At 41.1% G+C, this 12,973-nt stretch overlaps 1 protein-coding gene and 1 non-coding gene across 2 annotated transcripts in view; both read right to left on the bottom strand.

The window, feature by feature from the left end:
- The window catches only part of PROM1 (prominin 1), an 84,557-nt gene that overhangs the window by 30,924 nt on the left and 40,660 nt on the right, over positions 1 to 12,973 (bottom strand). The window contains exons 8-11 of the mRNA XM_060013187.1: positions 9,441 to 9,658; positions 7,026 to 7,100; positions 4,723 to 4,786; positions 1,754 to 1,913 (exon numbers count right to left, since the gene is read on the bottom strand). Of these exons, the coding sequence (XP_059869170.1) occupies positions 1,754 to 1,913; positions 4,723 to 4,786; positions 7,026 to 7,100; positions 9,441 to 9,658 (517 nt within the window). The remainder of the gene's footprint in view (positions 1 to 1,753; positions 1,914 to 4,722; positions 4,787 to 7,025; positions 7,101 to 9,440; positions 9,659 to 12,973) is intronic.
- Positions 1,484 to 1,590, bottom strand: LOC132426405 (U6 spliceosomal RNA). The gene has a single exon (XR_009519696.1). It is a non-coding gene; the product is annotated as a U6 spliceosomal RNA (small nuclear RNA).

Below are 12,973 nucleotides of genomic sequence, written 5' to 3'. Positions count from 1 at the left end.
CTCGATTTTGTAATGGTCCTGTGAGACGTTTCAGGAGAATGGATCCTCAATTAGGTCTTACTGGCATTCCCGGAATGTACATCAAACTTTTCCAGCAACCCAGGAGCATTCAAGGGTAGAAATGCTTCCCAACCTTTAAAACACTATAAAACAAACTGTCACTACAGTTTTTCATTCAACTAAGAACAAACTCGTGTAAAATAGTTAGCTAGTGGGACGCAGCAGCATAGCACAGGGAGATCAGCTAAGTGCTTTGTAACGACCTAGAGGGGTGAGATAGGGAGGGCGGGATCGAGGCTCAAGAAGGAAGGGATATGGGGATATACGTATTCATAAGGTTGATACACTTTGTTGTACAACAGAAATCAACACAGTATTGTGAAGCAATTATACTCCAATAAAGATCTATAAAAAAAAAAACTCGATAATTAGAATAACCACCTGTACCCATTCTGTGACTTTTTGTTCCAGATACTGAGGACACAAAATTAAATAAGCCATGGAACCTGGCCTCAGAAATCCTTTACCGTTAATGCAAGCCTCATCTGCTTCATTAAATTTCTTTTTAAAATAAACTTATAGTCTCAGGGCAGGGGAAGGTGGAAGGAAGGGGGAGCTGGTATGCAGACAGATCATTGTGCCATTCTTTTCATCTGTGAAAGTCTGACCTCTGAGATTGTAAGTTCATTGGGAAAGGGTCTGTCCTATCTTTGTTCCGACACCTGCTGGGGTGGCCAAGCCACACAGTAGGAAATGGCATATTGATAATTATGGGCATAGTCAGGTGGGAGTTGAAAAATCACTTCACCTCCCTGAGCCTCTAAGAAACAGGATTATAAACAGAACACAACCCAGGAGATTTTTCTGAGTATTAAATGAGATGCCATGTGGACAGCACATGGCAGGCACATTGTGACTCTTCCCTAAAGGCTAGCAATTATTGTTATTATTTTATTATTTATCTTGTGTTCTTGCATAATAAATAACCTGAACAGGAATGGGAGTGTCCAGAATCTCCGTGGCTTTGAGCAGTAGGAATAGTTCCAGTGGGCGGTCGTGGGGCTGAGCCTTTCAGAGGGGAGAGTACGTCTTACACCTCACATGAGCCTGGAAATGCCTCGAGGCTCTAAGTCCTGCCTTGCCCAGCGCTCTTGTCTGAGATCTATGTCCACCATCACCTCCCAAGGCCAAAGCCTACCACTAGCATGTTTCTAAAGGGCAAAGAGCTGGGAACGACAGCAGCTTCACACAATTCGCTGGTTTCAGGGATGCTCTTTCTGTAAGAACCAACCTCTACATATTTCTTTTATAAACCAACAAAAAGAAAACTACGATCCCAATGCCCTTTTTAATTCCTTTTAAGTTTTAAAATCCTGTTACATGCCTTAGATAATTATAACCAAGATTTCGGAAGCCACGGATGACATCAAAACTGCAAATAATTGACTATTTGGCTCAAGAACTTTCAGTCCTCAATTTAAAAAAAAATATGGAATGCTTCATGAATTTGCATGCCATCCTTTCTCAGCAGCCAGGCCAGTCTTCTTGGTATAGTTACAATTTTAGTATACATGCTGCCGAAGTGAACACTTCAATTTTTTTAATGAACATAAACTAGAGTGAATACATACCACACTATGGCCTCTTTGTACAATTTGCTCTCATAAGATTATTCTGGTTATATTGTCAAATTTTTCTCCCGTCCCATAGCAAGTTTCCCTCTTTAGTGTACCTGCTCAAAGGAGGCACTCACCTGTATGAATCGTATTCTTCCAAAGTGGGTAAATGGCGGTGGATGTAATTTTCAGTGTCATTAAGGTAACGAATGAAATTTGACAGCTTATCCTGAATAGGAATATTTTTGCTTATATTTTTGATATCAGAACCAATGGAATCCAACGTCATTTTGACATCTGAAAACAAAGATGCCTCAGTTATGCATTTTCAAACCTAGAGGAGACGAGAAACTTTGTCTCGGAACTCAAGTGAAAAGCTTGAACTGCTTTTAGTTTTTCCCATGTGATTTATGTATGTGTTTAAAATATGAAAAGGTTCTACAACAAGCATGAATGTAGCTAAGCCCATCAAAAAGCAATTACTTAACAAAAGAGCAAGCTATGAGAGCTAACTTAAATGACATGGTGCTGAAATCAAGCCAGAGTTTTCTTCTACTTATTTCACTAAAAAAAGAAAAAAATGGATCGGGTGATTAAAATGCACTGTGTGCCACTACAATGGACCAGGCACTTTTATAAATGTTAACCCATTTCTTATTCCCGTTTCCCTAACAGTGATGCGGAGGCTCATAGGGGTTAGATCACTTGCCCATATGTCTCTTTTTCAGAAAGCACTAGAAATGGGATGAAAACTCGGGTTTATCTAACTGTAAAGCTTCTGTTAAATGATTTTGCAAAAATAATTTAATAATATAACAACTCCTCCATCTACGAAATGGTACTCAGGAACACAGTAATTCTCCACGACCAATTTTTTGAACAAGTGACCCCAGGTGACACTTTTGTTAAAATTTTATTTGACTCATACAAATTGAGACTTGTTAAAGCACACCTGTGTCTCTTACATGCAAAAAGCAATAGTATTCCCAGCGGTCAAATAGTTTCTATTAATCTGTCAGAGAGGAGGTAAGTTCCAGTTTTCTGGACAGTGTCTGACCATCATGGCAGGTCCTGGGATCAAAGCCACCAGGGGTGGGAGCTGTCACGTGGTCCAACACTCACACCTGATCTGAAGGTGGCCTTATCCACTGTGATTCTTGACAGGGACATACCAAAAACATACTAATCGGTTCAAGGTCCACTGATCCTGAAAGGCGGATAAATGTCTCTGCAGCAGCAGAAACAAGATTGGCAGGGCTCACAATTCGATCCCAGGGCTCCCTGCGAACTTAGGGGAGGTGGTAGCCTCGTCCAAAAGGAAATTACATAACAGTGGTGGGACTTTATTTTCAAAGCCTGTGGTTCACAGGGAGAGCTCATAGGAGGAGAGCTCACAGTGGCTCGATGTCTCCTCCAAATGGCTCGTGTGCCACAAGACCCCAGGACCCTCCACAAGGTAACTCTGCAGGTCTCTTTTTTAACCTTGGGAATTCTGGGGGTTTGAGAGATGTGGTATGTAGACGTCCCCTCTCCTACGCACAGTTTCCACAACTCAGAATCGAGCCCCTTCTGGTTCTCGGGCTGTGCTGCCCTCCTACACTCCACAGTCTTGGTGGGTCTGTAAGGGGCTGGTGCCTTCTTCAGGCCTCCGTTTGGATGTCGCTTCCTCCAGGAAGCCTTCTGCTACCCTCTCCCCACCTCGGATCCCTTGCACACACCTCACCAGGTTCCCAGAGGGTGATAAAGGGCATCTGTATCCATGCCCAGCTGAAGGGTAGGCAGGGGTCGTGCCTTCTTTATCTACCATCCCCAGAGCCCAGCAGTGCCTGGCACATAGTAGGCACTCAAAATATGTGTGCAGGGTAGGACCTAATGCCCAAAACATGGGAGCTAAGGGTTATGGGTTTTGGAAAGACATAAAAACCAGCGCTTGGTCTTCAGTCTGATGGACTGGCACTTGCTGAGATTCAGGAAAACTCTGGCTCGTGTTTATGTGATGACGGTGTGTACACCCGGCCTCGCTCACGCAAACTGCAAGCCTCACTTGGCCAGACTTACAAGGGAGGGCTGCACGTATTGGCAGAAGAGGTCCAGAAAGGGGAAACAAAAAAGTAAACACAGAGATTAGTAAGCAGGTGGTTATCAGATGTACAGCGTGGGTTAGCCCTCAGATGCTAGCATAGGAAAGCGTGAACTCTGTTTTGAATATCTTAATATTTTAAATCAGAAGGGAACCCACAAAACTTCCAAAGCACTATGTAGTAGGATAAAATCCTTTTTACCCAAGTCTTAATGGGTTGAAAGAACAATATTAGGGGAAAAAATAATCAAATACCTCTAACACAACATTTTAAAACTACTTAGTCAACAGATAGAAAGAAGCCCTGAGATGATTTTAAAAAAAGAGACAGAGAGAAGATAGTCTTACATAGCTTCAGAGATGTCTTCCCTTAGCAAACAACCCAGGTTTCTTCCCATTCCTGCATAAAGAACTGTTTATACTGCATTCTTTCTCTGTACATTCACCCCAGATACCATAACCTGAATTCAATGTGATTCCGTCATTTGAGACCAGTGGAACTCTCTCAACTGACAGACCTCAGTTCTGTCTCTCCAAAATTGTAAGCAAGTTTAAGACCCTAAAGTAGCATTACATCAGCCTCCGAGGCATATGAACATTTTCCTAAAGAGACAAAGTAAGTCCCTAGGCAGAGTATTCTTTTTAAAAAATCAATTTTAAGTTCGTTTAGAAAATAAATTCACAGTGAAAACAATCAAAATGTGACCTTCCAAGTCATAAACTATGGCTGTTGTCAGCTGTGATAGCTCCTGATGAAGGCTGCCATCGCAGTGTGGCCCTCGGCCCTGAAGCTTCCAGCCACAGGACGATGGTAGTCAGCGTTTGATAGGATTATTATTTTTTTAAATCGATATCAGTTGGTGAAGGTAGCATAAGTGAAATATTCATTTAGTTTTTAAGGTTTTAGTGAGGGAATATTTTTTTTAAGAGGGAAAAAGAACAATTCTTAACAATACATTTCTTTGTACTAACCAGCCAATTCTTAACAAGAAGAGATACACAATTACTTCCATTTGGGAATCTCACCTGATACGACGTTCACGGTTTCATTTTGCACTATCCCAGGGATAGCATTGAAAGATCTATAGCCCTAAAAAATAATTCAGAATCAATGGATATACAGTGTAAGTAGAAGAGCAGTTCACTAGTATTCATGGTAAGCTTAGAATGGAGCAGAGAAGCAACACTAAAATGTAACCTTCATCTTAAGGCCGAAAGGATCATGATACAGTCATTAAAAGTCTAGAAAAAAACTCCCTTTTAGTGAGGACTTGCCTTAAATTGTATCTGTTGAAGATCATATTAAGAGTTTTTAACTTTTAACTCATGTTAAAAGCTTCCATGTATTTATACCAGTGTTTCTCAACTGGGGGCAATTTTGTCCCCCAGGAGATGTCTGGAGACGTTTTGGTTATCACAGTTGTGTGGGTGCTCTTGGCACTGTGTGGGCACGAGCCGGGGTGCTACTAAATAGCCAGCAGGGCACAGGCCCCACCACAAGGAATTATCCAGCCCAAATAGTGCTGAGGTTAAGAAACGCTGATCTGTACAAGGTACCATGTGCGGCTATAAAGTGAATTTCTAAAAATAGAATCTTACTTTCCAGCCCAATCACACAATAAAATTGGAGATCTAGTCTCATAGAAAATAGTAATGCCCTAAAACACAACTTAGAAAGAATACAAATTGTAGTGAGGCTAAAACGAAAACCCAAACAGCCATGCCAAGCTATATCACTTTGGAGCTAAATCCATGACAGGAAAATGTCATTATTTCCAAGCAACTCAACTAATCAGCACAGCCTTTCCTCTGGAAGGGGCTTCATTTGTGTTTCTCACTGTCTGCTGACATACTTAGACATCTGCTAGGGAACACTGAAGTGATTACAACTTCTTATGAACCAAATGTCTATCTCCCCAAAATGCATATGTTGAAATCCTAATCCCCAGTGTGATGTTATTAGGAGATGGGGCCTTTGGAAGGTTGTTAAGTCATGAGCGTGGAGCCCCCATGAACGGGATTAGTGCCCTCTTAAAAGGGACCCCAGAGAGCTCTCTTCACCCTGCGAGGATACAATGAGAAAATGGCTGTCTGCAACCTGGAAAGTGTCCTCATCAAAACCCAACCCTGCTGGCAAACTGATCTTGGACTTTGAGCCTCCAGAAGTATGAGAGATAAATTTCTGTTGTTTATACACCACTTACTCTATGATATTCTTTTATGGCAGTCCAATCTAAGTTACAAAGTTTATAAGATTTATGGTGCCAACAAGTTTCCACTTTAGCCTAGCAACAGCAATGCCATAAAAAGAACATTCATGACTTCTGTTTCCTCAAAGGCAACTAAACCACCCAGCACACTGGTGCTTGTGTTGGTTTGGTACAACTGACCCCTCTACATTTATCTGTGTTTGGACTTGGGGAGGTCACCCATCATAAGAGGTTTAATGGCTGGGAGAGGACTTGCAGATCTCCTGGTTCAATTCCCTCATTTGACAAATGAGGTGACATCAGACTGCAAAGACCAGGAGTTTTCAATGACTTGTTTAAGGGGACACTTCCTTTGTTAGTATATGTAGATGAGTGTTTAATAGATATCTGATGACTTTTTTATACCCATGCTAAAAGACAGAGTCAAGAATAAAGCTATTCTCTTCCTTTTAGGCTACTGGGGAAATCACAGTATTCTAGATCAATGTGACCCCTTCCTGTTTTAGGATTTACAGTCTTGTGGCACAATCAAGACATGAAAGCAATAATCAAAGTTGTGAGGAACTTAACAAAGAATATTTGCAATGCTGTAAGAATGTATTAAAAGAGGTTTTGATCTGGTCAAGATGCCCAGGGAAGGCCTCGTTAAGAAAGTGATATATAAAGCTTAAAGTAACTAGTTCCTAGTAGCCCAAGAAGCTGGGCAAAGGAGAGGGAGAAAGAAGAGAGTGCCAGGCAGAGCATATAGCCTGTACACATGAGCAGAAGTGGGAAGAAACAAAATCAACATGGCTGACTCATCGGCAGAGTGGGAGAGCATCTCGTGTCAGAATCAGCATGGGGTCCAGCACTATACCCATCCAATTCTGAGCCCCAGGAAGATGAGATCATGCTTTTCTTTTTATATCTTATGGTCCTAGCAAGGTGCTTTGCGTACAATAGATGCATAATAAAAAATTCTTGAATGGGAATGAACAAAATTACCTGGAGGATAACATCTATCACCCTTCTTGGCAACTCCTGTCCAGAATTTCACTGCTTTTTTGCTGTTACCTATTTCCTTATGTACTATTCTATTCTTTAAAATAATCTAGTGTATTTTTTTTCCAAAAAACATACCTTTTGGACTAGGCTGGACAAATTTGTTTGAAGAATATCATTAAGGTTACCAATTTGTTCATCCAAAGATGGGAGCTGAAATTTTATAAAACAAGACATAAAGCAAGGTGATTACCCCCCCCAAATTATTTGTCATAAAAAAGGGAATCATCTTAAATCCAAGTCCTGAAGTCTCTATATTATAGGGTGTGATCTAAGTTTCCTTTGAACAATAGTGTATTGTCGGAGGAAGACACATTAGCTCAGAATGGACTCTACAAGCAGTAATTTTAGATGTTTGAAGGTCTCTTATTGCAGTCAGCTAAAAATAAGGGCAAGAAATTTAACACAGATTGAATACGTGTGACCTCACAATTTCAGGTACTGAATATTGTTGAATACAGTTGTAAACAACCTTTTAAAAAACATGTTTAAAAGTAATAGTGGTTATATTGGTAAGTGGTCTGGAATAAATTTTTCATTTATAGTGTTATACATGGATTTAACGTGTTCTACCTCTTACCAATTCTGGGACAAATATCATGGGCCTCCTGACACAACGTATCAAGAAGGACACAACATCACTTTTGTGAAATCCCGGATAAATAGGCATAACTCACATCGAATCATAAGGGAACATCAGACAAACCTAAATCGAAGGTCATTCTATATAATAAATGGCCTACAGTCTTAAAAAATGTCAATGTCGCCAAAGAAGAAAGATTGAGAAACTGTTCCAGATTAAAGGAACTAAAGACACATGACAACTAAAGACAATGTGTACTCTAGACTGGACCTTAAACTGGAGAAAAGAAAAGAAAAAAATTTAAAGAGCATTTTTAGAAAAATCGGCAAAATTTGAATGTACACTGTGGATTAGACGGTGGTATTGGGTCAATGTCATATGTCCTAATTTTGGTAATCATAATGGTTATGTAAAGTTAGGAAATGCACTGAAATATTTAAGGGTAAAAGGGCATAATGTCTGCAACTCACTCCAGATGATTGAGAAAAGGACAAAATGCATAGCATTGTACCCATACATACGATAATACAAATAGATGATAGATACATAGATAGATGTATAAAATAATACCATTAAGCAAATGGAGCAAAGTGTTGACAACTGGTGAATCTGGGTAAAAGATGTAAACAGGGCTTCCTTGTACACTAATCTTGCAGATTTTCTGCATGTTTCAAAATCCCATCAAAATTAAAAGTTACCTCAGACACAAGAGGGAGGAGATATGGGGACATATGTTTATGTATAGCTGATTCACTTTGTTATACAGCAGAAAGTAACATACCATTGTAAAGCAATTATACTCCAATAAAGTTGTTAAAAAAAAAAGTTACCCCCAAAAGAACTCGATTTCAAACAATTTAAATGCAAGTATAGGTCCTACACTCTGAAAAACTGTTCAATGACAACAAAAGTGATTGTAGTAGATTCAACACAGATGTTGAATGTGAAGTGTTTGAATAAAATTGATTCATGAAATGTGAGTCAGAAAAATCTAGCTGTATTAAAATAGTGTTTTATATAAAGTGCTATGTGTACATATCACTATGTTGATACATTAAAAATCATGAGTAGACATGATTATTTTATCTATATCCCAGAACTTTATATATTCAAGTTGCTCCAAATTCTTTTTGTTTTCTAATCTTCTCTTTGGGAATGTGAAAAATTACCTTATATTTAGGCACCTGTGGTTAATATACTAGGCTTATCATTTAAAAATATATTTTAGGGCTTCCTTGGTGGCGCAGCGGTTGAGAGTCCGCCTGCCGATGAAGGGGACACGGGTTCGTGTCCCGGTCCGGGAGGATCCCACATGCCGCGGAGCGGCTGGGCCCGTGAGCCATGGCCGCTGAGCCTGCGCGTCTCGAGCCTGTGCTCCGCAACGGGAGAGGCCACAGGAGTGGGAGGCCCGCGTACCGCAAAAAAACAAAAAAATATATATATATATTTTAATTTTTAAAGGTCTACAAAAATGGCTTTTGCTTCCTTTTTCCTTTTTAAAGCTGAATTCATCACAGATACAGAGAACAAACTAGTGGTTCCCAGTGGGGAGCGGGGAGGGGCAATATCAGGGCTGGGGATTAAGAGGTACAACTATTATGGATAAAATGAGCTACAAGGATACATTGTACAACACAGGGGATATAGCCAATATCTTATAAAATGCACAAACTGTCAAAATAAAATAAAAATTAAAAAAAGAAGAATCTGAACAAAAAAAAAGCTCAATTCTTTCTGATATATTTCATCAAATCGATGGCAGAGAACCCTCAAGGAGTATTTCCCATTATTCCTTCTCTCCTCCTGCAGCCGTTCCAACATGATGGCTAAATAACCTGATGGGTGAGCCCATGCTTAGCCCTCCCCAGCTGTCCCAATGACACTGCCCTGAAGCCAGGTTACCTTCTCACCTGATCAAAATCGATGCTGCCATCCAGAAGGCTTAGAGAGTTCATAATGTTGCTGCAGGTGGTCATTACCGGATGCACAGAGCACATGGGGTCAGTGAGTGCTTGCTCCAGGTTCCCTTTAACGTTACTCAGGCTGTTGCTAAGATTTGCAGATAACTGTCTCATGTCCGTTAAGATACTGTTCACTTCGACCAGGGTTTCTCTGGTCTCTTGGATTTCTGTAGGAACACAACCCGCTTCAGAACAGAGGCACCCACTGGGCTGGCAAATGGAAAAATCCCTTCTCATCTACAAAAGTACCCTAAAGGAACTTGCGATAACCTTGTAAATGACACTGGAAGGCAACCAGAGGAGCCTGCTGTGAGGGGCAGTCTGAAAGGGGAATACAGGGACATTGATGGCCTACTCCAACCAACTCAGCTTTCCTACCTGGGAGCTCTTTCAAATACGCAAGGGTGAGTACCAAGCTAGGAATGTGACTGGGACTCGTGGGCACAGCATTAACTGGCTAGCACTGGAGCAGAAGCCACAGGAAAAGGTGTCACCGCCCTAACCTTGCCTAGCTTTGAAGAGGTCAGCCCAGACAGGCCAGCCTCTTCAATCCCAAGCAGTTTTAATTCACATAAAAACTGATCACACCCAGGAGGATTTTGGTGATGGATATTCAAAGAGCTGGAAGTAGACACAGCGATGGTTAAGATCACAGGTTTGGATTCAGGCGAGTCTAGGTACAGATCCCAACTTTGCTACTTGCTGTGTAACCGGAAGTCGATTCCTGAACATTCTTTGGCAATGTCTTCATCTGAAAAATGGTGAAACCACCACCATGTTCATCACAAAATGTGGGGATTAGAATGGTCAAATTGAAATTCCTCAATAGCAGTGAGTCCACCTGTTTTATTGTGGAAGTCCCGCAGCCTAGTCCCGCATCCTTATACTAGTTGATCCCTAAAAATTGTTTGCTATCTTGATTTCTCTGGGGTATAGAAATCCATAGTCATGACTTGGGAGGTAGCAAAATACAACTCTTTTCTACAGCGACTTAAAATCACAGCAGTAAAAGACGTGAAACTTAAATTAGACGGCACTGATTTTCTTCTAAGCAAATAAGTCTTCCGGGCTCACAGAACAGATGTCAGGGCATCAGGCCACAATTGCATGTTGCTAGGAAAGTGTAAATGCCCTTAAAAACTGGTTTTCCCAATTTTCCCTGGCAACCACATAAAACTTGGTTCTAAAATCACACACACACACACACACACACACACACACACACACTTTAATGCTTTCCTGTCGTGGTCTCTTGCTGAAAGTATTATGAGGGCTCACCCCAGTTCTACTACCTTCCAGGATCGGACGAAAATTCAAGAGAAAAGATTATTTGAAGCAGACTCCAAGATTTTCTGTTCAGATAAGGTGATAGAATTGGGGATGAAGGGTCATACAGTCCAATCCTGGAAGCCTCCCCAGGTCTCAGAGTAAATCATCAAAACTAGGTTGGGGTGTCATCTTGGATGACATGGGCAATGCCATCTCCTAAGAGCAAACGTGCTAAGGCACAGCCTAGAATCACAGGTTCCCCTAGTAACCAGGAGATGACCCAACCAGCCTCCTAATTTACAGATGAGTAAACTGAGGTCCTGAGAGGTGAAAGAGTTTGCCAAAGGTGCTATAGCAAGGCAGCAGAAGAACTACTATCTAAACAGTATTTGAGATAATAATAATAATAATAACAAAGATTTTATCAAAGAGTCACTCTGGAGCTCAGTTTCTCATCTTTTCCACCTACCTCCCAGGATTATCAGCAAAGCATGGAGCTAGTACCCAGCTCATATTAGAGGCTCAATAAATATCTGCCACAGGGAAACAAGAATCAAAGAACACAGCTGCAACTAGAAACACACAACAGAACGCAAAAGAGCATCGCAAAATATAACTCACATCACACACCTCACAGTTTAATGTTCTGTGGCTTACCGCTCATTGCCTTTTCCACTTTGACTTCAAGATGAGTTATTTTAAGGCAAGAAACAAACAAACAAACAACAGCAACAACAAAGAATGATGGATGATAAAACGAGTTGATGGCCCAGAAAACATGTGTCCATTTAGGCACCGTGTACAGACATTCTAGGTTATGGGTGCTATGCTATCATGTCCCAAGAAGGACTCAGAAGTAATACATTTTTTTATTTTCCCAAGGCTTCAAAGCATTTTTTTAAAATGTCTACTGGGTTATAACTCTGGGGGTCATTCCAAGCCTACTAAGATCACATATATTATGTATCTGGAGTCAGTGGAAAGATATTTTAGATTCTCAATGTTAGCTAATTAACATTTTACTAGTTCATAGAACATTTCCTTTATAGGTCCTAGCCTGCAGCTCAAATATGATTTGCACAAATCCATTTGCATATTTCTGCTTTCTCCAAAGGCCACCAGACACATAAGGTTGCAAAGGATTTTTAGCAAAAAACTTGCCAAAGCAGTTTATTGAGTACATTTTAAGAAGCTCTGGCAACATCAGAGGCTAAAGTTTAACTTATTCAGGCTGGCTTTAAAAAAAAAAAATATATATATATATATATATATATATATATATATATATATATATATATATATAAAAACACTTCAATAATACAGGAAGCACTGAAAAGAAAAAAAAATCTGTTTTAATCGACTTTAATCCAGCTAGAATTGTAATGCAAACATTAAAAACTGGGCAAACCATGGGGCAAAAAGTAAAGGTGCATGCCAAGCACGCTGCACCATCTTGCACAGCATTTGTCTTCACATAATTTGGGAGCTGGAAGGGATCTTGGCCAACCATCACTCCAAGGCACTGACTTGACAGGGATCTGGGGTGCAGAGATGCCTGGCGTCATCCTGTGGTCACACCAGCTCTTGAACTCCAGATTCCCAACTGTTCTTTCAAAGTTACACTGCGCTGTGTTTGCTGTGGATGGCCCGGAAGCACCCTACACCTTAACACTCCCAAATGTACCCAAATACCATCTGGAATGGTCCAGGCAGCACAGGCCTTATAATCAGACCAGGGTCTGGATCCCAACTCCGCCACTTCCCCGCTACCTCATCTGGGACAAGTTACATGAACTCTAAGCCTCACTCTCTTGAGTTGGTAAAGTGGAGGTAACCATACTCACCCCACAGAGCTGTTGTGAGCACCCACTGACATGGCGCAGGAAAAGTACCTGCTATATAGCGTTGCCACAGGGCAGGGCCTCAACACTCAATAGCTTTCTAACTTTTACTTCATGGCTGATCAATTCTACAATCACTTGCTTTGTTGGACTTGGTTGGCTGGCATCTCAGAAGCCATGTCACCCCTCCCCTATGGTGCAGCAGAGTCTGGGTAACACGGGTCCCACCCTCAGCTTAAGGAGTGGGCCTTGACTGCCCCCAGGCAACCCATTTCCCTATGTAGCACTGCAAGGGGAGTTTGCATTAGAACGATGCAGACACTGTAGAGAACAGCTAGATGGAAAGAATCTCACCACTAGATCAAGCCTCAC

Source organism: Delphinus delphis, chromosome 5, assembly GCF_949987515.2.
Source record: "Delphinus delphis chromosome 5, mDelDel1.2, whole genome shotgun sequence".
NCBI lineage: Eukaryota > Metazoa > Chordata > Mammalia > Artiodactyla > Delphinidae > Delphinus > Delphinus delphis.
This window is presented reverse-complemented; position numbering and strand designations above follow the sequence as displayed.